The 26,844-nt window shown below is 46.5% G+C and overlaps 1 protein-coding gene across 12 annotated transcripts in view; it reads left to right on the forward strand.

Annotated features, from left to right (window-relative positions):
• LOC121578155 (calcium-dependent secretion activator 1-like) overlaps positions 1-26,844 on the forward strand; it is a 148,708-nt gene that overhangs the window by 85,406 nt on the left and 36,458 nt on the right. For all 12 annotated transcript variants that reach the window (XM_045223790.1, XM_045223791.1, XM_045223792.1 and 9 more), the window contains exons 6-11: positions 4,872-4,993; positions 11,709-11,820; positions 16,950-17,089; positions 18,238-18,304; positions 20,571-20,679; positions 22,606-22,818. In XM_045223790.1, the coding sequence (XP_045079725.1) occupies positions 4,872-4,993; positions 11,709-11,820; positions 16,950-17,089; positions 18,238-18,304; positions 20,571-20,679; positions 22,606-22,818 (763 nt within the window). The remainder of the gene's footprint in view (positions 1-4,871; positions 4,994-11,708; positions 11,821-16,949; positions 17,090-18,237; positions 18,305-20,570; positions 20,680-22,605; positions 22,819-26,844) is intronic.

Consider the following 26,844-nt stretch of genomic DNA (forward strand, 5'->3'; position numbering starts at 1 on the left):
TTGGGGTCGTAGTAGGCAAGGATTGGTCCTGGTTCTCTCGTGATCAAGTCTTTCACTTTCTGGAAAGCGATGTTGTGTTGGTTGTCCCAGAGGAACTCACTGGACTGCTTTAGCAGCTGACACAGGGGTGCATTAGCATTGGAGAGGCTGGGTGCGAACTTGGCTAAGTAGTTAACCATGCCAAGCACTGTTTCCAGCTCTGTGCGGTTCTTTGGTGGCTCCATTTCCTTTATGGCTGAGATCTTCTGCGGATCTGGCTTGATTCCAATCGCTGTGAGAAGATGTCCGAAGTAGCTGACCTCTGTAGCGCCGACTGTGCTCTTCTCGGGGTTGAGCCGGACTCCTCTCTCGCGGGACCTTTGCAGCATCGCGCTGAGGTTTCTGTCGTGTTCCTCTTTGGTTCGTCCCATAGACAAGGATGTCGTCCCACAATTGCCACGACTCCGTCGAGGCCTTCGTGACACCTCGTCGATCTTTCGCTGAAACTCGTCTTGGGCTGAGATAATCCCAAAAGGCAGGCGACGGAACCTGTAGCGTCCAAATGGTGTGTTGAACGTTGTGAGCTTAGATTACTCTTCTGTGAGCTTGATAGCCCAGTAGCCTGATCTGGCGTCCATGACACTGAAGTAGCGTGCGCCCGATAGCTTGTGTGTGATGCCATCTAGCGTCGGTAAGGGGTAATGGGGGCGTTTGATAGCCTTGTTCAAGTCTCTTGGGTCGAGACATACTCTGAGCTTGCCTGTGCGTGGTTTCTCCACCTCCACTAACGCGTTGACCCAATCCGTCGGTTCTGTAACCTTGGTGACGATGTCAGATTGCTCCATGCTCTCCAACTCTTTCTTCAGACGGGCGCGGAGAGCAAGTGGAATCTTTCTCGGTGGGTAGACCACAGGGGTTGCGTCTGGGTCAAGGTGAATGGTACATTCTCCTGGGAATAGTCCTATTCCTGTAAAAACATCAGCAAACTCCTCCATGACATTCTCTATCTCTACTGGTGCTGTCACTGATAACACTAGCTTGATAAGGTCCATGTCTAAACATGCTTTAAGACCTAGCACTGCAGGTGCTCGAGTGTTAACAACGTAAAAGTCCAACATCATGTCCCTTTCCTTGTATTTGCATTTGAGAGTGCATGTGCCTTTTACTGGGAGCTGTTCACCACCATAACCAGTCAGTCTGCGCGTGGTGGGCTGTAGCTCACACTCAGATGTCAAGCTTCTGTACTTACTCAGAGGAATAATGTTTACTTGTGCACCAGTGTCTAGTTTGAATTTTAGCTCTGTGCCTTGTCTTCCTATCTCAATATCAGCAAAGGCTTGCTCTGTCTCTGATATCTGACTTTTCTGTGTCACTGAATCAATAAACAGTTCATCAGCATTTGACTCTTTGATTGACATTTCAGCTTCACTCACTGTATGTACTGTTTTTCCACGGTAAACTCTGCACACTTTTGCAAAGTGATTCCATTTTCCACATTTAGTACACTGTTTGCCTTTAGCTGGGCAATTCCCCTGTTCGCCATGCACTTTGTATCCACAATATCCACATGTTTTGGGGCGTTTGGAGTCTGTGTCGCTCTGTTTTGGAGTTCTGTCTGTCTCCGTTCTGAAACATGCTCTCTGGGCACTGGAGGTGTGCTTTAATGTCTGCCTGACTGCGTGCACTGCTTGTTCACGTGATGCGCTCGTGCTGCCGCCTGAAATGGTTTTCATCTGAACCTGTGCTAGCTTGTGAGATCTGGCTATGTCGATAGCTTTGTCCAGCGTTAACTCTGATCCAATATTCAAAAGTTTCTCTCTCACTCGCGGTGAGTGTATTCCAAATACAATACGGTCCCTGACCATCTCATCCTTGTTTGCATAATCACAGTCTTTCACAAGCAGACGCAGCTCAGTGACAAACTGTTCAAACGATTCGCTAGCGCCTTGTACTTTCTCATGGAATTTGTACCTAGCGAAAATTGTATTGGTCTTTGGCACAACATATGCTTCAAAACGATCGTAGTATGTTTTCAGTACCTTTGATTCAGCCTCGGTAAGTGTCCATGTGTTGTAAATGTCTCTCCCTTTTTCACCGATCCAGAGGAGCAGGTAGCTGCACTTTTCCTCTTCTCCTCTTTCCTTCAGAGGACCCGTGAACATCAGCTCCACATGCTGTTTGAACTTACGCCATGCATCGGGTAGATTTGTAGACCCCCAATCCATTCGAGGTGAAGGAACTCCAGCAAAATCCATCTTTTAGTCCTTTTACTCTGACACCATGTCTTGTTTTGTATGCCTTGTACAAAATAATAAAATGCAGGACGACAGGATATTTATAAACGTAGCTCTTTATTAACTAGCTATAACTGGCATGTTCATGTGTCTCTGGCCAGGATCATCTTTAGAATGACCTCACCACCTGGGTGGTCTTAACCAATCATAGCACAGTATGATATGACAGTAGAATGCATCCAATTACAATTCAGTATGCTGACACATATGAATATTACACTCAGATTTACATTTACTATGTTACGTCTACCCCTGAGTCCAGGTTGCCCTCCCAGCAGTTGATTGTGGTGTAGAGCAGAGAAGATGCAGTGATTATGGTGCTAGAACTGAAACTACTGCTTTATAAATTGGAGAGGCTGGCCAGATTTGTAGCTTCTGTCATGGAATTTAGTGATGGGTTTTTTAATTATCATGCGTTTTACTTTGCTTGAGTAGGCCTCAGTGTTAGCATATTTTTCTCAGTCGGTGTGTAGTGCACCTTAATTGGGAAGGACGGGCTTGTGGTAATGGCTGGAGCGGAGTCAGTGGAATGGTATCAAATACATCAAACTCATGGTTTCAAAGTGTTTAATGCCATTCCGTTCGCTCCGTTCCAGCCATTATTATGAGCCGTCCTCTCCTCAGCAGCCTCCATTGGTGTAGGGTAGTTTAAGATATACTATAAATGTTTTTGACCAATAGAGCTTAGGGCGATAATGAGTTTTAGAGTAATGATTGTTAATGGGTTTTTATGAGGTTATGCTGTATGCATTTACCTATGTGGGTTTCTGCCTTGGATCAACAAGGTCAAGGTGACTGTTGTAGTTGTGTAAAGGGCACCATAGACATTTACGGGTCATGGTTCATGGCTTTACAGGGTGAGTGCTGGGGCCCGTTCAGGAATGTGCAATGTAACAGCACGCTCAGATATAAATATATTGTCTAGACCAGATACAGTATGGTTGTCTTTCATGTACAGTCGTGGTCAAAAGTTTTGAGAATGACACAAATACTAATTTTCACAAAGTCTGCTGCCTCAGTTTTGATGAAGGCAATTTGCATATACTCCAGAATGTCATGAAGAGTGATCAGATGAATTGCAATTAATTGCAAAGTCCCTCTTTGCCATGAAAATGAACTTAATCCACCAAAAACATTTCCACTGCATTTCAGCCCTGCCACAAAATTACCAGCTGCCATCATGTCAGTGATTCTCTCGTTAACACAGGTGAGCGTGTTGATGAGGACAAGGCTGGAGATCACTCGGTCATGCTGATTGAGTTAGAATAACAGACTGGAAGCTTTAAAAGGAGGGTGGTGCTTGAAATCATTGTTCTTCCTCTGTTAACCATGGTTACCTGCAAGGAAACACGTGCCGTCATCATTGCTTTGCACAAAAAGGGCTTCACAGGCAAGGATATTGCTGCTAGTAAGATTGCACCTAAATCAACCATTTATCGGATCATCAAGAACTTCAAGGAGAGAGGTTCAATTGTTGTGAAGAAGGCGTCAGGGCACCCAAGAAAGTCCAGCAAGCACTTGGACCGTCTCCTAAAGTTGATTCAGCTGCGGGATCAGGGCACCACCAGTGCAGAGCTTGTTCAGGAATGGCAGCAGGCAGGTGTAAGTGCATCTGCACGTACAGTGAGGCGAAGACTTTTGGAGGATGGCCTGGTGTCAAGAAGGGCAGCAAAAAAGCCACTTCTCTCCAGGAAAAACATCAGGGACAGACTGATATTCTGCAAAAGGTACAGGGTCATTTTCTCTGATGAATCCACTTTCCGATTGTTTGGAGCATCTGGAAAACACCTTGTCCGGAGAAGACAAGGTGAGCGCTACCATCAGTCCTGTGTCATGCCAACAGTAAAGCATCCTGAGACCATTCATGTGTGGGGTTGCGTCTCAGCCAAGGGAGTGGGCTCACTCACAATTTTGCCTAAGAACACAGCCATGAATAAAGAATGGTACCAACACATCCTTCGAGAGCAACTTCTCCCAACCATCCAAGAACAGTTTGGTGACGACCAATGCCTTTTCCAGCATGATGGAGCACCTTGCCATAAGGCATAGTGATAACGAAGTGGCTCGGGGAACAAAACATCGAAATGTTGGGTCCATGGCCAGGAAACGCCCCAGACCTCAATCCCATTGAGAACTTGTGGTCGATCCTCAAGAGGCGGGTGGACAAACAAAAACCCACAAATTCTGACAAACTCCAAGCATTGATTATGCAAGAATGGGCTGCCATCAGTCAGGATGTGGCCCAGAAGTTAATTGACAGCATGCCAGGGCGGATTGCAGTCTTGAAAAAGAAGGATCAACACTGCAAATATTTACTCTTTGCATAAACATAATGTAATTGTCAATAAAAGCCTTTGACACTTATGGAATGCTTGTAATTATACTTCAGTATACCATAGTAACATCTGACAAAAATATCTCATAAGACTGAAGCAGCGAACTTTGTGAAGACCAATACTTGTGTCATTCTCAAAACTTTTGACCACGACTGTAGCATAGAGAGTTATGTCAGCTCTATATTGAATACATTTCTGCTACATTGTGAACCTTACCGAATACACCTGTGGTTTCACAACATGCTGTGTGTGTGCCCTCCAGGTGGTGATCATGGAGGTGGTGGGCCTGAAGTCTCTGGCTCCTAACAGGATCGTATACTGCACCATGGAGGTGGAGGGAGGGGAGAAACTGCAGACAGACCAGGCCGAGGCCTCCAAGCCAACGTAAGACCCCACTATCTCTCTGTCTCTGTCTCTCTCTGACGCTCTCGCTCTCGCTCTCTCTCTGTCTCTACCTCTCCCCCTCTCTCTTTCTCTCTGCCTCTCTCACCTCAACCCTTAACCTGGCTGTGCTCAACATCCACTTACTTATGTATTCTCTTGGGATCTGAATGCAGGCACCTTCAAGGTGTGAAAGAAGGCTCACAGTGTAATCCTCCATTTAGAACAGTCTGTCTCCATGGGAATTAGAGGGAGGTCAGATGATGAGTGCAATCTCAGGTTATGAGCATATCAAAAAGGTTCTCCTTTGAACACCTCACATTCACCTACGGGTGTAACCATATAGATACATACTGAAACTTTATCTAAGGGTGCAACACCTTAAGTTGGTTCAGGTTCATCATGGTTACAGCCTTTCGTCATCTCTGCCTCAATGTTGAAAGTAGTGATGATGATGATGAGGATGATGATGATGAAGGTAAATGTGTCGATCGTGAGCATGTCTCCTGTAATGAAGGACGCAGTCTGTAATGGTACAGTGTGTCTGTGAAGACAGCCTCTCTGTCACGCCCTGGCTCTGGGACTCTTGTATGTTGAGCCAGGGTGTTAGTTTCTTTGTGTAGTGTCTATGTTTCGTTTTCTATGTTCTGTTCTAGGTTATGTGTTTCTATGTTGGCCGGGGTGGTTCTCAATCAGAGGCAACGAGAATCAGCTGTTGCTTGTTGTCTCTGATTGGGACCATACTTAGGCAGCCTGTTGTGCACTTGTGTTTTGTGGGATCTTGTTCCGTGTTGGTTTGTGTTCATGACCGAGGACTTCACGTTTCGTTTTGTTGTTTTGTAGTTTGTATCGTGTTGCTAGTACACTAATAAAGAGATGTACGCATATCACGCTGCGCCTTGGTCCACTCTTTGTGACGATCGTGACAGAAGATCACACCAAAACAGGACCAAGCAGCATGCCCAGGAGCAGACAGCCTGGACTTGGGAGGAGATCTTGGACGGGCAGGGGTCCTGGACTTGGGAGGAAATCCAGGCCGGTATGGATCGCCGTCCGTGGGAGGAGACGGTGGAGGCGCGCCATAGAGAGGAGCAGCGGCGCCAACCGGGCCGACGTCGGACACGCAAGAGGCAACCCCAAGACATTTTTAGGGGGGGGCACACGGCATGGACGACGGGGCTGCTGGAGGCAGCTACAGGGCGAGTTTGGGGATTAGGAGAGGAGGCCACCGGGTTTGGGGGGCTGGAAGGGAGGTTGGCGGAGCCTAGAGTTAGAGCAGAGCCAACTCCCCGTACTCAGGCTAGGCAGCGTGAGACTGGGCAGGTTCCGAGGTATGCGGAGCTGCGTACTGTGCCGCGAGTGGTCCGGCACAGTCCGGTACGTCCTGTGCGAGCACCACGCACGTGTCGTGCTAAGGTGGGCATGCAGCCAGGACGGAGTGTGCCGGCTCAACGCTCGTGGCCTCCAGTACCCCTCCTCGGTCCCGGATATCCTGCGCCAGTGTCACGTGCTGTAGTGCCAGTGCGAGTACACAGCCCTGTACGTCCTGTGCTGATGCCTCACACAGAGTGTGTAAAAATAGGCATTCAGCCAGGACGGGTTGTGTCAGCTCTTCGCTCCAGACCTCCAGTCCGTCTCCACAGCCCGGTCCGGCCTGGTCCTGCCCCACGCACCAAGCCAATGGTGCGCGTCGCCAGCCCGGCCCGGCCTGTTCCTGCTCCCCGCACCAAGCCTGTGGTGCGCGTCGCCAGCCCGGCCCGGCCTGTTCCTGCTCCCCGCACCAAGCCTGTGGTGCGCGTCGCCAGCCCGGCCCGGCCCGTTCCTGCTCCCCGCACCAAACCAATGGTGCGCGTCGCCAGCCCGGCCCGGCCTGTTCCTGCTCCCCGCACCAAGCCAGTGGTGCGCTTCGTCAGCCCGGTCCGGCCCATTCCTGCTCCCCGCACCAAGCCAATGTTGCGCGTCGTCAGCCCGGCCCGGCCTGTTCCTGCTCCCCGCACCAAGCCTGTGGTGCGCGTCGCCAACCCGGTCCGGCCTGTTCCTGCTCCCCGCACCAAGCCTGTGGTGCGCGTCGCCAGCCCGGTCCGGCCCGTCCCTGCTCCCCGCACCAAGCCTGTGGTGCGCGTCGTCAGTCCGGCACAGCCCGTGCCTGTTTCACTGGTGCCTGGTCAGGTACCGGTCAGCTGCTCCACACCGGAGCCTAAGCAATTCGCTCCACCGATGTCCAGTCCAGCTCCAGCCAGCGGGGCCAGACCTGACCAGGGGCGCTACGGGAGGGTTGTTAGAGGGTGGTGGTCACGCCCGGAGCCGGATCCGCCTCCGAGGCGGAATGCCCACCCGGCCCCTTCCCTGTTGGGTTTATGTGGACTGCGACCGCCCCTTTGGCGGGGGGGGGTACTGTCACGCCCTGGCTCTGGGACTCTTGTATGTTGAGCCAGGGTGTTAGTTTCTTTGTGTAGTGTCTATGTTTCGTTTTCTATGTTCTGTTCTAGGTTATGTGTTTCTATGTTGGCCGGGGTGGTTCTCAATCAGAGGCAACGAGAATCAGCTGTTGCTTGTTGTCTCTGATTGGGAACCATACTTAGGCAGCCTGTTGTGCACTTGTGTTTTGTGGGATCTTGTTCCGTGTTGGTTTGTGTTCATGACCGAGGACTTCACGTTTCGTTTTGTTGTTTTGTAGTTTGTATCGTGTTGCTAGTACACTAATAAAGAGATGTACGCATATCACGCTGCACCTTGGTCCACTCTTTGTGACGATCGTGACACTCTCTCTCCTGTGATGTGATGTTGAGATATTTCAGGGACTCATCCTTTTTCTTTCCTTCTCTGACACTGATTCAGGTGCCATTTTATAATGAGAGGTAGATTAAAGAAAAGGGGGGAGAGAGAGAGAGAGAGAGAGAGAGAGAGAGAGAGAGAGAGAGAGAGATGAAGAGAGAGGAGAGAGAGACAGAGAGAGGAGAGAGAGAGAGATGAAGAGAGGGGAGAGAGAGAGAGAGAGAGAGAGAGATGAAGAGAGAGGAGAGAGAGACAGAGAGAGGAGAGAGAGAGAGATTAAGAGAGAGGAGAGAGAGAGAGAGAGATGAAGAGAGGAGAGAGAGAGATGAATGAAGGACAGACAAGGAAAGAGAAAGTGACAGACAAAGAGGTAGAGAAAGGGGAGAGGGGCAGAAAGGAGAAAGAATGAGAGCAGGGGAGAGAAGTGGAAAGAGAAAATAGAGAGGTAGAGAGGGAAAGGGAGAGGAGAGAGTGAAAGAGAGAGAGAAAAGGAGAGAGAGGGGGAAGATGGAGGGAGAGGGGGAGATGGAGGGAGAGAGAGGGGGAGATGGAGGGAGAAAGAGGGGGAGATAGAGGGGGAGATGGAGGGAGAGAGAGGGGAGATGAAGGGAGAGAGAGGGGGAGATGGAGGGAGAGAGAGGGGGAGATGGAGGGAGAAAGAGGGGGAGAAGAAGGGAGAGGGGGGTGGAGGGAGAGAGAGGGGGAGATGAGGAAGAGGGAGGGGGAGATGAAGGGAGAGAGAGCGGGAGATAGAGGGAGAGAGAGGGGGAGATGGAGGGAGAGAGAGGAAGAGATGGAGGGAGAGAGAGGGGGAGATAGAGGGGGAGATGGAGGGAGAGGGAGGGGGAGATGAGGGAGAGAGGGGGGAGATGGAGGGAGAGAGGGGGAGATGGAGGGAGAGAGAGGGGGAGATGGAGGAAGAGAGAGGGGGAGATGAAGGAAGAGAGAGGGGGAGATGGAGGTAGAGAGAGGGTGGGATGGAGGGAGAGAGAGGGTGGGTGGGATGGATGGAGAGAGAGGGGGAGATGGAGGGAGAGAGAGGGGTAGAGCAGCCTCTGTGTGAGCTCTTACTGGAGTGCAGCCAGGCAGGGAGAGGCTGATTAGGACACAGCATCTCAATGGAGCAGGAGAGAGTCCCCGTCCAGCACTCCTGGAAATGGAAAGCATCATGTGCTGCTAGCTAGCTGTCTGCTTATCCATCGCATACACCATCACACACACACACACACTGCACACAGGCTGCAAACACACACACACACACACACACACACACACACACACACACACACACACAGACACTGCACACAGGCTACACATACACACTGTACACACTGCACACACACTGCACACACCGTGCACGCAAAGACTTACAAACATGCATGCAAACAGGAGCACACAAAGCACACAGGTACACATACACATGCATGCCCACATATGCACACACACACGTTGTTTGTACGCTAAAACAACAGAAAACATGCACACAACACATACACAAAGCTCATGTAATTCACCAAGCATGGATTGACTAGGGCATAATGGGTGAGCCATACACAGCCACTGTGTATCCTAGCAATCTGCAGCGACATATACATGCTATACTTACGGGCAAACACTGACACAGCCTTTAACTGGACAAGCATCAACTATCCCCATTTGAATATACACGATGCACACTGATGCAAGGTCAAATATAAACCACAATAATGAAATCCATGTGTGAAGACTAGAGAATGATCGATAGGTGATGGGGTTGATATAGTACAGGGTTGAGGGAGCAGCATAAGCACCAGTGACTGTTTAGTCCTTCTTTGTATTGACGTGAGACCTACTCCAAGCCACTCAGCCCAGACATGAATGAGACAGTAATATATATGCTGCACAGTAGGAGTATCGACCTTGGTGTTGCTGCTTCCATCTACAAGGTGCCCTTCATGTTCTTCTAATGGCCTCTGTAGCCTACCACACATACCGCAGCAGCTGCCTCCAAACACACACACACACACACATGCACACATACACACTCACACACACTCATAGACACGTACAGATGTAGGATCTTAATTTGATCACCCTGTTGCAGGAGAACTCTCCTGAAATGCAGGATATTTTAAACTTGTGGTGTATTTGAGGTTTAAAAAGGCTTCTGAAGTTTGTAATTTCCACTAAGAAACATTTGATTAACCCCTACAAAAATGTCCATTAAATATAATCCACATAATAATTAATAATTTACTTTTGCTGAATAATTATTTTCCTGCTGTAGCAAATTAAGATCCTGCATCTGTATCCTGACTGATCTAGGGATCTGGTGTCATTTTGTTGAACAAATGATCTTTCTGCTCCATGAAGATATTACAGTACTGCTCTTGTTGTTAAATCCATATTCATATCTATGTTCAATAAATTATCAATACAAGTAGAAAAAAGGGGACAATGTGAAACAGTTCCATGTGAGATGAGACACCACTGCCCCTGATATCACCCTGGTGGTGCTGAGTGGTAGTGTCAGAGAGGAGGAGGAGGTGGAGCGAGTGACACTGTGTTGCTGTGTTCATGCACCGTTTCCCCTGTCCCCTGCTGTGTCTCCATTTGTCATATTGTTACTCACAGATGCAGCTCACGTAGAGGGACACTCACAACAGGAGGACAAACGGCACACACAGACACTCACACGCGCAGGCACACACGCACACACACACACAGCCTCAGACTGCTGGCTCTGTCTCATTGATGATGATATCACCTGTCATCCCATCATGATTAAAGACACAATAACCCCTATGAAAATGTTAGTATATATCTCTTTGTGAATGTGCACATGTGCACGTGTGTATGTGCATGCATGAGTGTGCATGTGTATGTGTTTGTCTCTGTGTCGTGGTAGTTCTCCCTCAGGCTGGTAGTGATCCCTGCGTGGTGCGGTCGGTGGCCAGTCTCACTCCATCTCTCCTCTGCAATAAATGGAGATGTTGCTGCTGCACAGTGTGCATTTCATATCAACCTCTCCCTCTCCTCCACGCAGCCCACTCTCCGCAGGTTCAGTCTCAGTCTGTCTCATAATTGAGCAGTAAACTGCTTACTCAGAGTCAGGCCTAACTTATTGTTTTTTATTTTCCCCTTTGGTTTTCTAGTAGTTCTTTTCTAAGCACCTCTCACTCCTTCTGAGAGCACAGATATCGAGAGGATGAGAGAAAAAGAGATGCAGACAGAGAGAGAGAGAGAGAGAGGTACCTATTACCTATTGGGGGAAATACCACAGTGTCAAGATTTGTGACCTGTTGCCACAAGAAAAGGACAACCAGTGAAGAACAAACACCATTGTAAATAAAACCCATATTTATGTTTATTTATTTTCCCTTTTGTACTTCAACTATTTGCACATCGTTACAACACTGTATATAGCCATAATATGACATTTGAAATGTCTCTATTCCTTTGGAACTTTTGTGAGTGTGATGTTTACTGTTCATTTTTTATTGTTTATTCCACATTCTATTTCACTTCCTTTGGCAATGTAAGCATATGTTAACCCATGCCAATAAAGCCCTTTGAATTGAATGACATTGCATTGAATTGAATTGAATTGAGAGAGAGAGTAAGAGAGTGAGAAAGTGAGAGAGAAAGGGGAAGGGGAAGGAGAAGGAGATGGAGTTATTTTAGTGGATCTTGTGCAATACCTCTGGGCCAGGCAGATGTTAAGTAAGGCTGGGATTCAATCCAGTTCAATTATGTTCACTGTAAAGACTGCGAATGTTGGCTAAAACAGAAATCCCCTTCCAAATGAAATTGCAGTGCAGGTTGTTTATCTGCGTTAGTTTGAATCCTGGCCTACATCTACAGCCCTGTGGATGTTGCAGTTGCTTCCATGTCTTGAGTGCTGTGTCATGCAGAATGTAGTGAAGGTATCATGCTTCTGAAGTGTGTGTATTTTGTGTTTCAGCTGGGGGACCCAGGGAGACTTCACCACCACACACCCCCTCCCTGCCGTCAAGGTGAAACTGTTTACAGAAAGCACTGGAGTGCTGGCCCTGGAGGATAAAGAGCTGGGCAGGGTAACACGCTCTACAGCTCTCTCTCTCTCTCGCTCTCGCTCTCGCTCTCGCCTCGCTCTCGCTCTCGCTCTCGCTCTCGCTCTCTCTCTCTCTCTCTCTCTCTCTCTCTCTCTCTTGCGCTCTCTCTTTCTACAGTCTCTCTCTACAGACTCTTTCTACAGTCTCTCTCTCTCTACATACTCTCTCTACAGTATCTCTCTCTCTACAGTCTCTCTCTACAGCCTCTCTCTCTCTACAGTCTCTCTCTACAGTCTCTCTCTCTCTACAGTCTCTCTCTCTCTACAGTCTCTCTCTACAGTCTCTCTCTCTCTACAGACTCTCTCTACAGTCTCTCTCTACAGTCTCTCTCTACAGTCTCTCTCTCTCTACAGTCTCTCTCTACAGTCTCTCTCTCTACAGTCTCTCTCTCTCTACAGTCTCTCTCTACAGTCTCTCTCTCTACAGTCTCTCTCTACAGTCTCTCTCTCTCTACAGTCTCTCTCTCTCTACAGTCTCTCTCTACAGTCTCTCTCTCTACAGACTCTCTCTACAGTCTCTCTCTACAGTCTCTCTCTCTCTACAGTCTCTCTCTCTCTACAGACTCTCTACAGACTCTCTCTACAGTCTCTCTCTACAGTCTCTCTCTCTCTACAGTCTCTCTCGCTCTACAGTCTCTCTCTACAGTCTCTTTCGCTCTACAGTCTCTCTATACAGTCTCTCTCTACAGTCTCTCTCTCTCTACAGTCTCTCTCGCTCTACAATCTCTCTCTACAGTCTCTCTCTCTCTACAGTCTCTCTCTCTCTACAGTCTCTCTCTTTTTATGTATTTTTTTTTTGGGGGGGTTGGGGTGAGGGGGGGGTAGAAGGATTACTTTATCCTATCCCAGGTATTCCTTAAAGAGGTGGGGTTTCAAATGTCTCCGGAAGGTGGTGAGTGACTCCGCTGTCCTGGCGTCGTGAGGGAGCTTGTTCCACCATTGGGGTGCCAGAGCAGCGAACAGTTTTGACTGGGCTGAGCGGGAACTATGCTTCCGCAGAGGTAGGGGAGCCAGCAGGCCAGAGGTGGATGAACGCAATGCCCTCGTTTGGGTGTAGGGACTGATCAGAGCCTGAAGGTACGGAGGTGCCGTTCCCCTCACAGCTCCGCAGGCAAGCACCATGGTCTTGTAGCAGATGCGAGCTTCAACTGGAAGCCAGTGGAGTGTGCGGAGGAGCGGGGTGACGTGAGAGAACTTGGGAAGGTTGAACACCAGACGGGCTGAGGCATTCTGGATGAGTTGTAGGGGTTTAAACAGCTTGGAAAATTCCAGAAAATGATGTCATGGCTTTAGAAGCTTCTGATAGGCTAATTGACATAATTTGAGTTAATTGGAGGTGTACCTGTGGATGTATTTCAAGGCCTACCTTCAAACTCAGTGCCTCTTTGCTTGACATCATGGGAAAATCAAAAGAAATCAGCCAAGACCTCAGAAAAAGAATTGTAGACCTCCACAAGTCTGGTTCATCCTTGGGAGCAATTTCCAAACGCATGAAGGTACCACGTTCATCTGTACAAACAATAGTACGCAAGTATAAATACCATGGGACCACGCAGCCGTCATACCGCTCAGGAAGGAGACGCGTTCTGTCTCCTAGAGATGAACGTACTTTGGTGCGAAAAGTGCAAATAAATCCCAGAACAACAGCAAAGGACCTTGTGAAGATGCTGGAGGAAACAGGTACAAAGTATCTATATCCACAGTAAAACAAGTCTTATATCGACATAACCTGAATGGCCGCTCAGCAATGAAGAAGCCACTGCTCCAAAACCGCCATAAAAAAGCCAGACTACGGTTTGCAACTGCACATGGGGACAAAGATCGTACTTTTTAGAGAAATGTCCTCTGGTCTGTTGAAACAAAAATAGAACTGTTTGGCCATAATGACCATCGTTATGTTTGGAGGAAAAAGGGGGTTGCTTGCAAGCCAAAAAACACCATCCCAACCGTGAAGCACAGGGGTGGCAGCATCATGCTGTGGGGGTGCTTTGCTGCAGGAGGGACTGGTGCACTTCACAAAATAGATGGCATCACGAGGAAGGAAAATTATGTGGATATATTGAAGCAACATCTCACGACATCAGTCAGGAAGTTCATGCTTGGTCGCAAATGGGTCTTCCAAATGGACAATGACCCCAAGCATACTTCCAAAGTTGTGGCAAAATGGCTTAAGGACAACAAAGTCAAGGTATTGGAGTGGCCATCACAAAGCCCTGACCTCAATCCTATAGAAAATTTGTGGGCAGAACTGAACAAGCATGTGCGAGCAAGGAGGCTTACAAACCTGACTCAGTTACACCAGCTCTGTCAGGAGAAATGGGCCAAAATTCACCCAACTTATTGTGGGAGGCTTGTGGATGGCTACCCGAAACGATTGACCCAAGTTAAACAATTTAAAGGCAATGCTACCAAATACTAATTGAGTGTATGTAAACTTCTGACCCACTGGGAATGTGATTAAATAAATAAAAGCTGGAAATAAATCATTCTCTCTACTATTATTCTGACATTTCACATTCTTAAAATAAAGTGGTGATCCTAACTGACCTAAAACTGGGATTTTTACTAGGATTAAATGTCAGGAATTGTGAAAAACTGAGTTTAAATGTATTTGGCTAAGGTGTATGTAAACTTCCGACTTCAACTGTAGGTCCTGGATGACAGGAAGCTTGGCCCCAGTGATGTACTGGGCCGTACGCACTACCCTCTGTAGCGCCTTATGGTCGGATGCCGAGCAGAACTTTTTGAGGATCTGGGGACTCATGCCAAATCTTGAGGGGGAAAATATGTTGTCGTGCCCTCTTCATGACTGTCTTGGTGTGTTTGGACCATGATAGTTTGTTGGTGATGTGGACACAAAGGAAGTTGAAACTCTCGACCCGCTCCACTACAGCCCCGTCGATGTGAATGGGGGCGTGTTCGGGCCTCCTTTTCCTGTAGCCACACTGCCAGGTCTCTGACCTCCTCCCTATAGGCTGTCTCATCGTTGACGGTGATCAGGCCTACCACTGTTGTGTCGTCAGCAAACTTAATGATGGTGTTGGAGTCGTGCTTGGCCACGCAGTCGTGGGTGAACAGGGAGTACTCGGTCAGGGAGAGGTTGAAAATGTCAGTGAAGACACTTGCCAGTTGGTTTGCGCATGCTCTGAGTACACGTCCTGGTAATCTGTCTAGCCCTGCGGCCGAGTGGCGCAGTGGTCTAAGGCACTGCATCTCAGTGCTTGAGGCGTCACTACAGACCCCCTGGTTCGATTCCAGGCTGTATCACAACCGGCCATGCTTGGGAGTCCCATAGGGCAGCGCACAATTAGCCCAGCGTCGTCCGGGTTTGGCCGGTGTAGGCCGTCATTGTAAATAAGAATTTGTTCTTAACTGACTTGCCTAGTTAAATAAAGGAACAAATACAAATGTGATGTGTAGACAGTAAGCTACATCCACTGCTGGTCCCCGGGTCTGCACTGTCCTTGTTTTAAATCCCTGATGATGATGAGTCTTCGTTCTTTTTATAATTCTCATCTGACTGACTGGGCCTCTCTGTCCTGGTTTAGACAGACTTAAAATGAAGGTGGTGATATTAAGGAGCTCTGCCGTAGCATCATTCAAACCCTCCCTCTGGGAAAGCAGGACTGATCCAGTCTCATCTACACTGCCTGATGCTTATTCAGTACAGTACTGTAGGTGGGCTGAGTCAGGGATGGTTTTAACCCCCCACTACCAGAACTGCATTTCAACCAGTTTTACCCTCTGAGCTGTGACCCCATTACAGTTCCTCAATGATATCCCCGGGCCACATACTGTCCACAACTGTCCTATTTTATTAATATTAATGATGCAATTTGCATCATCTATGACAGGAAAGTCATGCAGAAATGTCTTAATCTTCTGCTTTGCTCCTCTCTGCTGCTGTCCTGTCCTCTGGTGCAGAGAGCGAGAGCCATCGATCGTCCTGTGACCCGTGTGACGGACGGCCCCGGGCTGGGCTGGGCTCACTGCTGGTTATCAGAGGGGCTGGCTAGGGCTGATTTGTGGCTGTGGTAGACTGAGGCTGAGGCTGTGGAAAGGAAAGGAGAGGTGAGGAGAGGAGGGAAGGGGAGGGGAAGGGTGGGAAGGGGAGTGGAGAGGAGAGGAGGGGAGAGGAGGGGAGAGGGGAAGGGTGGGGAGAGGAGAGGAGGGGAGAGGAGGGGAAGGGTGGGGAGAGGAGAGGCAGTGAGAGGGGAAGGGTGGGGAGAGGAGAGGAGAGGAGAGGAGAGGAGAGGAGAGGAGAGGAGAGGAGAGGAGAGGAGAGGAGAGGAGAGGAGAGGAGAGGAGAGGAGAGGAGAGGAGAGGAGAGGAGATAATAGGAGGGAAGTGGAGGGGAACGGAGGGGAGAAGCTGTAAGACGTCACCTTGTGGTAGTGACCTTAGCTGTGACAGGGGCTCTTTGGTCTCCTGCTGCAGTGGCAGAGAGGCAGCCAATCAGACAGTCAAAAAGTGAGCCAGTCAGTCAGTTAACCAGTCAGTCAGTTAATCAGTCAGGCAGTCAGTAAATCAGCCAGCCAACCAGACAGTCATCCAGCCAGGCCGCAACGCTTTCTCAAAGCTCTTTAACTCAGCAAAGATAGATTAGGCCCCCTCTTCAGGGAGGCAGTGTGGAGCAGAGCGGCGCGGAGTAGAGGAGAGTGGAGGCTGCTGGGCTTCTCTCTCCTTTGATACGGCTACACAGCTACACAGACAGGTTGAGCCACCGGCTCAAACGTGACATGAAGCACAGGCACACTGGGGACCAGGCTGCCAGAACACGATTAGGATTTAATGGAAGCTCGTGAAAATTAATTGAGTGTTCAGAATTGTTGAGAATGCTGACTCATGGTGCTGAATACTGACTGACTGGATGGATGAATGGATACAGACCAGAGATCTCTCCAATACACCTTGTACAGTATGTTCAATTTCAACTGTAGTATCCAATACAGTGTTGCTTCCTCTTGGCCAGGGCTCCTTTGAAGATGATATTTATATCTCAATGGGACTCATCTGGTTAAATAATAAAGGATAAAAACAAATATTGTCATATTTTCTTCATCTCTAAATCTCTCTTTCAATATTAATTTATTTGATAATTTTCTCCTCCAGGTGGTCCTCCACCCGACCCCTAACAGCCCCAAAGCATCAGAGCTCCATAAGATGGCCATCACCAAGGCCTGCCCCGACCAGAACCTTCAGATCAAACTGGCCATCCGCATGGACAAACCGCAGAACATGAAGCATTCTGGGTAAGCGTGGACAAGCTGCAGAGCATGAAGCATTCTAGCAAAGCATGGACAAGCAGCAGACATGAATCGTTCTGGGTAAGCATGGACAAGCCACAGAACAGGAAGCATTCTGGGTAAGCAAGGGAAACTGTCATAAATGTATCCGTTGCAGAATAAGTCGTCTGACCTCAATGGGCCTACCTTGCTAAATAAAGGTTTACTTAAAGAAGTCTGCTACTATAACATTCTCATGATGCCAGAGGAGCAGGAGGAGGATCTCCAGAGAGGGTTTTATGTTGGGCTTTATTTTTTATTTTTTTATCTGTTTCTTCTAGAACTCCACCAGCCTTCTCATTGGTTCCTTCTTGGCCTCATTTCTAGTCACATAGCTGTAGTGGGAAAATGCTGTGTATTGTACTGTTCTAGCCCCTCTGGTGGTTACTAGTGGGTACTTTGATCTGTACAACTCAGAAAGTTTCTCATGTAACGAACGCTCTGCAAATGATGGAGGACCATAATCATAAATATTGTATGACATTGACATAACATTCCCATTACCATCAGGTGTTGGAATTCATTGAAACAATCTATATGAATATTTTGTGTTTCTGTAGATACACTATTAACATTATAGTTGCAGCACATCACTAGACATGTCTTATGACCATTCTGCCTGCCTTTGGAGGGCCCTTTTGTCCTTGTCTGTTTCACCTTTGGGGAGCAACAAAGCCTCTAGCTTACAGGTCAAAGTGACTCACTCTCACTACGTCAACTTAGGGTCATCCAGTCTGCATAAAACATCATTATCATCTCTTACGGAAAGAAAACATACATTTCACATGTGATCTTATGTGAAGTTAATGTGATAACATGTGACAACATGTAAATCAACATGTGATAACATGAAACTACACATGTTCCAAAAACATGTTTTCAGATTATTTCACGTCAAATTTAATGTGAAATCATGTGTTTTTTCTGTAAGGGATATTATGAACAGTGATTAGATCAGCCTCTCTTTTCCATGTAGGAGGGGATACACTCTTTTCTATAAATTTTGTGTGGGCTAAACCTGCCGATTCTGTTGCTGTTGTTACAGCACAGGAAACAACATTAGCCAATTCTTATACCATTGCCATGTAATAAACTTTAACATTGTTTTCTGGAAGGTATTTGTGGGCTTTTGGGAAAAACGTCTGGAAGCGGTGGAAGAAGCGTTTCTTCGTCCTGGTGCAGGTAGGTACAGTGGGGAAAAAAAGTATTTAGTCAGCCACCAATTGTGCAAGTTCTCCCACTTAAAAAGATGAGAGAGGCCTGTAATTTTCATCATAGGTACACGTCAACTATGACAGACAAATTTAGAAAAAAAAATCCAGAATATCACATTGTAGGACTTTTAATGAATTTATTTGCAAATTATGGTGGAAAATAAGTATTTGGTCACCTACAAACAAGCAAGATTTCTGGCTCTCACAGACCTGTAACTTCTTCTTTAAGAGGCTCCTCTGTCCTCCACTCTTTACCTGTATTAATGGCACCTGTTTGAACTTGTTATCAGTATAAAAGACACCTGTCCACAACCTCAAACAGTCACACTCCAAACTCCACTATGGCCAAGACCAAAGAGCTGTCAAAGGACACCAGAAACAAAATTGTAGACCTGCACCAGGCTGGGGAAGACTGAATCTGCAATAGGTAAGCAGCTTGGTTTGAAGAAATCAACTGTGGGAGCAATTATTAGGAAATGGAAGACATACAAGACCACTGATAATCTCCCTCGATCTGGGGCTCCGCGCAAGATCTCACACCGTGGGGTCAAAATGATCACAAGAACGGTGAGCAAAAATCCCAGAACCACACGGGGGGACCTAGTGAATGACCTGCAGAGAGCTGGGACCAAAGTAACAAAGCCTACCATCAGTAACACACTACGCCGCCAGGGACTCAAATCCTGCAGTGCCAGACGTGTCCCCCTGCTTAAGCCAGTACATGTCCAGGCCCGTCTGAAGTTTGCTAGAGTGCATTTGGATGATCCAGAAGAGGATTGGGAGAATGTCATATGGTCAGATGAAACCAAAATAGAACTTTTTGGTAAAAACTCAACTCGTCGTGTTTGGAGGACAAAGAATGCTGAGTTGCATCCAAAGAACACCATACCTACTGTGAAGCATGGGGGTGGAAACATCATGCTTTGGGGCTGTTTTTCTGCAAAGGGACCAGGACGACTGATCCGTGTAAAGGAAAGAATGAATGGGGCCATGTATCATGAGATTTTGAGTGAAAACCTCCTTCCATCAGCAAGGGCATTGAAGATGAAACGTGGCTGGGTCTTTCAGCATGACAATGATCCCAAACACACCGCACGGGCAACGAAGGAGTGGCTTCGTAAGAAGCATTTCAAGGTCCTGGAGTGGCCTAGCCAGTCTCCAGATCTCAACCCCATAGAAAATCTTTGGAGGGAGTTGAAAGCCCAGCGACAGCCCCAAAACATCACTGCTCTATAGGAGATCTGCATGGAGGAATGGGCCAAAATACCAGCAACAGTGTGTGAAAACCTTGTGAAGACTTACAGAAAACGTTTGACCTGTGTCATTGCCAACAAAGGGTATATAACAAAGTATTGAGAAACTTTTGTTACTGACCAAATACTTATTTTCCACCATAATTTGCAAATAAATTCATGAAAAATCCTACAATGTGATTTTCTGGATTTTTTTTTCTCATTTTGTCTGTCATAGTTGACGTGTACCTATGATGAAAATTACAGGCCTCTCTCATCTTTTTAAGTGGGAGAACTTGCACAATTGGTGGCTGACTAAATACTTTTTTTCCCCACTGTATATCATCAGCCTCTGAAATATCATGTCTTTGGTCTGGTCAAATGAATGTTCATTCAAAGTATTACACCACCAACACCAAAAGTAACATATGTGTCTGAAGGGATACCTATACCAGGCGGTGTCAGAGGAAGGCCCTCAAAATTGTCAAAGACTCCAGGCACCCTAGTCATAGACTGTTATCTCTGCTACCGCACGGCAAGCAGTACCGGAGCGCCAAGTCTAGGTCCAAAAGGCTTCTCAACAGCTTCTACCCCCAAGCCATAAGACTCCTGAACAGCTAATCATGGCTACCCAGACTACTTGCACTGCCCCCCCATCCCCACCCCATCTTTTTACGCCGCTATTACTCTGTTAATTATTTATGCATAGTCACTTTAACTCTACCCACATGTACATATTACCTCAACTAACTACTTTTTTATAAACAAATAAATGCATTGTTGGTTAAGGGCTGTAAGTAAGCATTTCACGGTAATGTCTACACCTGTTGTATTCGGCGCATGTGGCAAATACAATTTGATTTCATTATTATATATTTGATTTGATTTTCACACACAAATATAATAACTTTTTAAAGAAGCTCAACCTTGAGAAGTCACCATTGATCCTGTGATGTTCCTCAGCACATGAAGTGTATGACATGTCTGTCCTCTCTGTTTTAGGTGAGCCAGTACACCTTTGCCATGTGCAGCTACAGAGAGAAGAAGTCTGAGCCACAGGAGCTACTACAGCTGGATGGCTATACTGTGGACTACACTGACCCCCAGCCAGGTAGATACAGTTGAAGTTGGAAGTTTACATACACTTAGGTTGGAGTCATTAAAACTCGTTTTTCAACCACTCCACAAATTTCTTTTTAACAAACTATAGTTTTGGCAAGTCAGTTAGGACATCTACTTTGTGCATGACACAAGTAATTTTTCCAACAATTGTTTACAGACAGGTTATTTCACTTATAATTCACTGTATCACAATTCCAGTGGGTCAGACGTTTACATACACTAAGTTGACTGTGCCTTTAAACAGCTTGGAGAATTCCAGAAAATGATGTCATGGCTTTAGAAGCTTCTGATAGGCTAATTGACATAATTTGAGTTAATTGGAGGTGTACCTGTGGGTGTCTTTCAAGGCCTACCTTCAAACTCAGTGCCTCTTTGCTTGACATCATGGGAAAATCAAAAGAAATCAGCCAAGACCTCAGAAAAAATTATTGTAGACCTCCACAAGTCTGGTTCATCCTTGGGATCAATTTCCATCTGTACAAACAATAGTACGCAAGTATAAACACCATGGGACCACGCAGCCATCATACCGCTCAGGAAGGAGACACGTTCTGTCTCCTAGAGATGAACGTACTTTGGTGCGAAAAGTGCAAATCAATCCCAGAACAACAGCAAAGGACCTTGTGAAGATGCTGGAGGAAACAGGTACAAAAGTATCTATATCCACAGTAAAACGAGTCCTATATCGACATAACCTGAAAGGCCGCTCAGCAAGGAAGAAGCCACTGCTCCAAAACCGCCATAAAAAAGCCAGACTACGGTTTGCAACTGCACAAGGGGACAAAGATCGTACTTTTTGGAAAAATGTCCTCTGGTCTGATGAAACAATAATAGAACTGTTTGGCCATAATGACCATCGTTATGTTTGGAGGAAAAAGGGGGCTCTTGCAATCCGAAGAACACCATCCCAACCGTGAAGCACGGGGGTGGCAGCATCATGCTGTTGGGGTGCTTTGCTGCAGCAGGGACTGGTCCACTTCACAAAATAGATGGCATCATGAGGAAGGAAAGTTATGTGGATATATTGAAGCAACATCTCAAGACATCAGTCAGGAAGTTAAAGCTTGGTCGCAAATGGGTCTTCCAAATGGTCAATGACCCCAAGCATACTTCCAAAGTTGTGGCAAAATGGCTTAAGGACAACAAAGTCAATGTATTGGAGTGGCCATCACAAAGCCTTGACCTCAATCTTATAGAAAATGTGTTGGCAGAACTGAAAAGGCGTGTGCGAGCAAGGAGGTCTACAAACCTGACTCAGTTACACCAGCTCTGTTAGGAGGAATGGGCCAAAATTCTCCCAACTTATTGTGGGAAGCTTGTTGAAGGCTACCCAAATACTAATTGAGTGTATGTAAACTTCTGACCCACTGGGAATGTGATGAAAGAAATAAAGCAGAAATAAATAATTATCTACTATTATTCTGACATTTCACATTCTTAAAATAAAGTGGTGATCCTAACTGACCTAAGACAGGGATTTTGTACTAGGATTAAAAGTCAGGATTTGTGAAAAACTGAGTTTAAATGTATTTGGCTAAGGTGTATGTAAACATTTACATTTTAGTCATTTAGCAGACGCTCTTATCCAGAGTGAATACATGTTTATGTTTATTTTTATACTGGCCCCCCGTGGGAATCAAACCCACAATCCTGGCGTTGCAAACGCCATGCTCTATCAACTGAGCTACATCCCTGCCGGCCATTCCCTCCCCTACCCTGGACGACACTGGGCCAATTGTGCGCCGCCCATGATCTCCCGGTCGCGGCCGGCTGCGACAGAGCCTGGATTCGAACCAGGATCTCTAGTGGCACAGTTAGCACTGCGATGCAGTGCCTTAGACCACTGCGCCGACTTCAACTGTATATACACACACACACACACAACCTGTCCCTAAACCCTCCTCTCTGTCTCTAGGTCTGGATGGTGGGAGGACCTTCTTCAACGCAGTGAAGGAGGGCGACACTGTGATCTTTGCTAGTGATGATGAGCAGGACCGCATCCTGTGGGTCCAGGCCATGTACCGGGCCACCGGTCAGTCCCACAAGCCTGTGCCCCCCACCCAAGTCCAGAAACTCAACTCCAAGGGGGGCGCCGCCGCCCAAATGGACGCGCCCATCTCCCAGTTCTGTGAGTAAACCAATACACAACCTCAGCATCAGATCAGCCAATCAGAAGGCAGTGTCAGGTTTCATCCCCCCAATCCAGTGACAGCGCTCATCCATAACGTTTCACCACGCCACACTGCAGCCACATACTGTAAGTGTTACACGTTGCTTTGTAGAACTAACGGTAACATACAGCCGTGCACACACACACACACACACACGTAGGCACGCCTCCCTCGTTGCTGTATCACAAAGAGTACCCAGCATCCTTTGGGCCTCCACTCATCGTCACCAACCAGTCACACATTACATTTTTTAAGGTGCAGTTTTACAATACTTTTTTCCCCCTTCAGTCTGCTCTCTCTCTCTCTAAACATCAACCAAGCTGACAAACTAAAGAGAGAAACACTTAATGACGCCCAATGACATAGAATCTAGATTAAACCACCAAAAAGATGATTAGGTCATGAAACATCAAGCTTTAAACCTTTAAATCTTTTTATAACATTTTGTATTAACAGTGGTACTAAGGTGTCAGGGAGTGTTGCATAATCACCCCAGACCCCAGCCGTCTGTATGGTAGAAAACAACAGCTGTAACAGACAGAGTCCCCGCTCACCCAGGCCCTGTCTCGGTCCAGCCACTGCTCGGTCTTCTCTTTAGAGTTAACCTATACTTGCACCTTTAAGCAGCCTACTTACCTATCCCCACCGGTCAGATACTGGTCAGACCTATCCCCGCTGGTCAGATACTGGTCAGACATATCCCCGCTGGTCAGATACTGGTCAGACCTATCCCCACTGGTCAGATACTGGTCAGACCTATCCCCACTGGTCAGATACTGGCCAGACCTATCCCCACCGGTCAGATACTGGTCAGACCTATCCCCACCGGTCAGATACTGGTCAGACCTATCCCCGCCGGTCAGATACTGGTCAGACCTATCCCCGCCGGTCAGATACTGGTCAGACCTATCCCCGCCGGTCAGATACTGGTCAGACCTATCCCCACCGGTCAGATACTGGTCAGACCTATCCCCGCCGGTCAGATACTGGTCAGACCTATCCCCGCCGGTCAGATACTGGTCAGACCTATCCCCGCCGGTCAGATACTGGTCAGACCTATCCCCGCTGGTCAGATACTGGTCAGACCTATCCCCACTGGTCAGATACTGGTCAGACCTATCCCCACCGGTCAGATACTGGTCAGACCTATCCCCACTGGTCAGATACTGGCCAGACCTATCCCCACTGGTCAGATACTGTACAGTAGCAATATAAAGGTAAGACTGTCTCTAGTAATGTGGCATCTGCAACACGTACCTACCGCCTGTGGTAACCGTCTCTTCTGTGTCTCCTGCCCCTCATTTAAAACACACTTTGAATCACAGTTTAATAGTGCAATAGGACTATAGGACTTTAGGCAGATGTTTTCTAACATGATACAAATACACTGAATGTACAAAACATTATACTCTTTCCATGACATAGACTGACCAGGTGAATCCAGGTGAAAGCTATGATCCCTTATTGATGTCACCTGTTAAATCCACTTCAGTCAGTGTAGATGATGGGGAAGAGACAGGATAAAGAAAGATTTTTAAGTCTTGAGACAATTGAGACATGGATTGTGTTTGTGTGCCATTCAGAGGGTGAATGGGCAAGACAAAATATTTAAGTGCCTTTGAACTGGGCATGGTAGTAGGTGCCAGGCACACCGGTTTGTGTCAAGAACTGCAATGTTGCTGGGTTTTTCACGCTCAACAGTTTCTCATGGGTATCAAGAATGGTCCACCACCCAAAGGACATCCAGCCAACTTGACACAACTGTGGGAAGCATTTGAGTCAACATGGGCCAGCATCCCTGTGGAGCGCTTTCGACACCTTGTCCATGCCCTGTCAAAGTGGTGCAACTCAATAGTAGGAAAGTGTTCTTAATGTTCTGTCCACTCAGTGTATACCTTAATACACTTAGGTTGTTTGTTGTTTTACATGATAGATCTAATTTACACTTCATAAACACACTGAAACCTGAACAGGATTAACTTAACTTGGGAAAATTAATACACTTTAGGAGACAACACATTCTGTTATTTTACAACACTAAAGAACTCGCCTTTTAAAAACCAAACTGAATGCTGTGCTCACCATTGTTTCAATAAGGTGAGTGCAGCATTCACTTTCGTTAACCAGGCTAACTACTAAAGATCACTCCACAATAATAGATCCTGCTATTCAAAGCCAAACATGATCATGTATTTTGTTGTGCATCTTTCCTTCAACTCCTTCAGTTATTTTAAACCATTTGGTTAGAGTCAATGGGTTATAGAAAAGCTTTTTTCCCTCCTTATAATATTGGCATTTTTATAACCAGAAAACAATTCAACAACAAAAATATCCATATAGGTTTTTATCCAGGAACTTTTTAGGTAAGACAAAAACATCTGTTTTTAATGAATTACTCTTCATCTATAACACATTGAAATAAGAAGCTCTAGTTTTCAACAGTTTCTATAAAGATAATCTATAAATATAAATTCTCTGTGGTCTCCATTGGTTTCTTTGTCCAGTATGTGATTGTTATTGTGGTTAGTTGGTTACCTCCTTTATATAAGACCAGCCATACTGATGCCATTCAATGCCCCCTCACAGTGGCACAGACCTCCTCCCTCTACCCCACTCTCTGAAACACTGTGCCACACCAAGCGTACATGTTTCACTCCACCCTGGTGGACTTGAATGGCACAGGGGCCATAACATACACGACACCTCCCCGTTACTCACCCCTGTCTCTCTCTCTCTCTCTCTCTCTCTCTCTCTCTCTCTCTCTCTCTCTCTCTCTCTCTCTCTCTCTCTCTGTCTGTCTCTCTCTCTCTCTCTCTCTCTCTCTCTTTCTCTCTCTCTCTCTTTCTCTCTCTCTCTCTCTTCTCTGAACTTTGCTGCAAATAATTTGTCTGATTCTAGAATGCTATGACAGTTCTGGAGCATTGATTTGGAATGATAGTCTTTCTAAAGGAGAACTTACAGGCTAACTGCAACTCATTACCAGACTACATCACCTTGCTTTAAGTGGACTCCGATATTCAAATCCATATAATAATAAACTATTCTGATAAAGTGATAACAGAAGATGGATATGTCAGGTCTATTCCTACTTAGTTAGTCATTTATATTATGTTATTACTCTACATCCATATTTCCTCTAAATATGATCTTGTAAGCTGTCCAGTGCCTTCATAGATTCATAAGAGGACACTGGCATCATTTACACATAATCATATTAGAACCACAAGGTGGTGTTGGACTGCTGGAGCCAGTAAGTGTATGGGCCAGTGCTCCTCTACACTCTTAGAAAAAAGGTGCTATCTAGAACTTAAAACGGTTATTCAGCTGTCCCCATAGGATAACCCTTTGAATAACAATTTTTGGTTCCAGGTTGAACCCTTTTGAGTTCCATTTAGAACCCTTTCCACAGAGGGTTCTACATGGAACCCAAAATAGGTCTACATGGAATCAAAAAGAGTTCTAAATGGAACCAAAAAGGGTTATTCTATGGAGACAGCCGAATAACCCTTTTGGAACCCCTTTTTCTAAGAGTGTAGTTAGTGTAAGCTGGATAAAGCAAAGTGAATCTATCATATTGTGATGGGAATGTATAATATATGTTAGAGGTAGTATTGTGAATAAGATAGAACTAGATCAGAATCCAGACTAAATCAACTGCAGCAGAGTGATGAGAAGCCTTAACTATTTCTCTCTATCTCTTCTTTTTCTCTCATGCTCTCACTTGTTCTCTTTCACTCCTTGTCTCTCAGTCTTCTCTCGATCTTCTCTCTCTCTCTTTCTCTCTTTCTTTTAATTCTATATCTCAATCAGTCTGTCTGTCATTCACTCTTTCTCTGTATACTTTTCACTCTACATCAAACTCTTTCTTTCTTTCTTTCTTTCTTTCTTTCTTTCTTTCTTTCTTTCTTTCTTTCTTTCTTTCTTTCTTTCTTTCTTTCTTTCTTTCTTTCTTTCTTTCTTTCTTTCTTTCTTTCTTTCTCTCT

The sequence above is a fragment of the Coregonus clupeaformis genome, chromosome 12, assembly GCF_020615455.1.
Source record: "Coregonus clupeaformis isolate EN_2021a chromosome 12, ASM2061545v1, whole genome shotgun sequence".
In the NCBI taxonomy this organism is placed as follows: domain Eukaryota; kingdom Metazoa; phylum Chordata; class Actinopteri; order Salmoniformes; family Salmonidae; genus Coregonus; species Coregonus clupeaformis.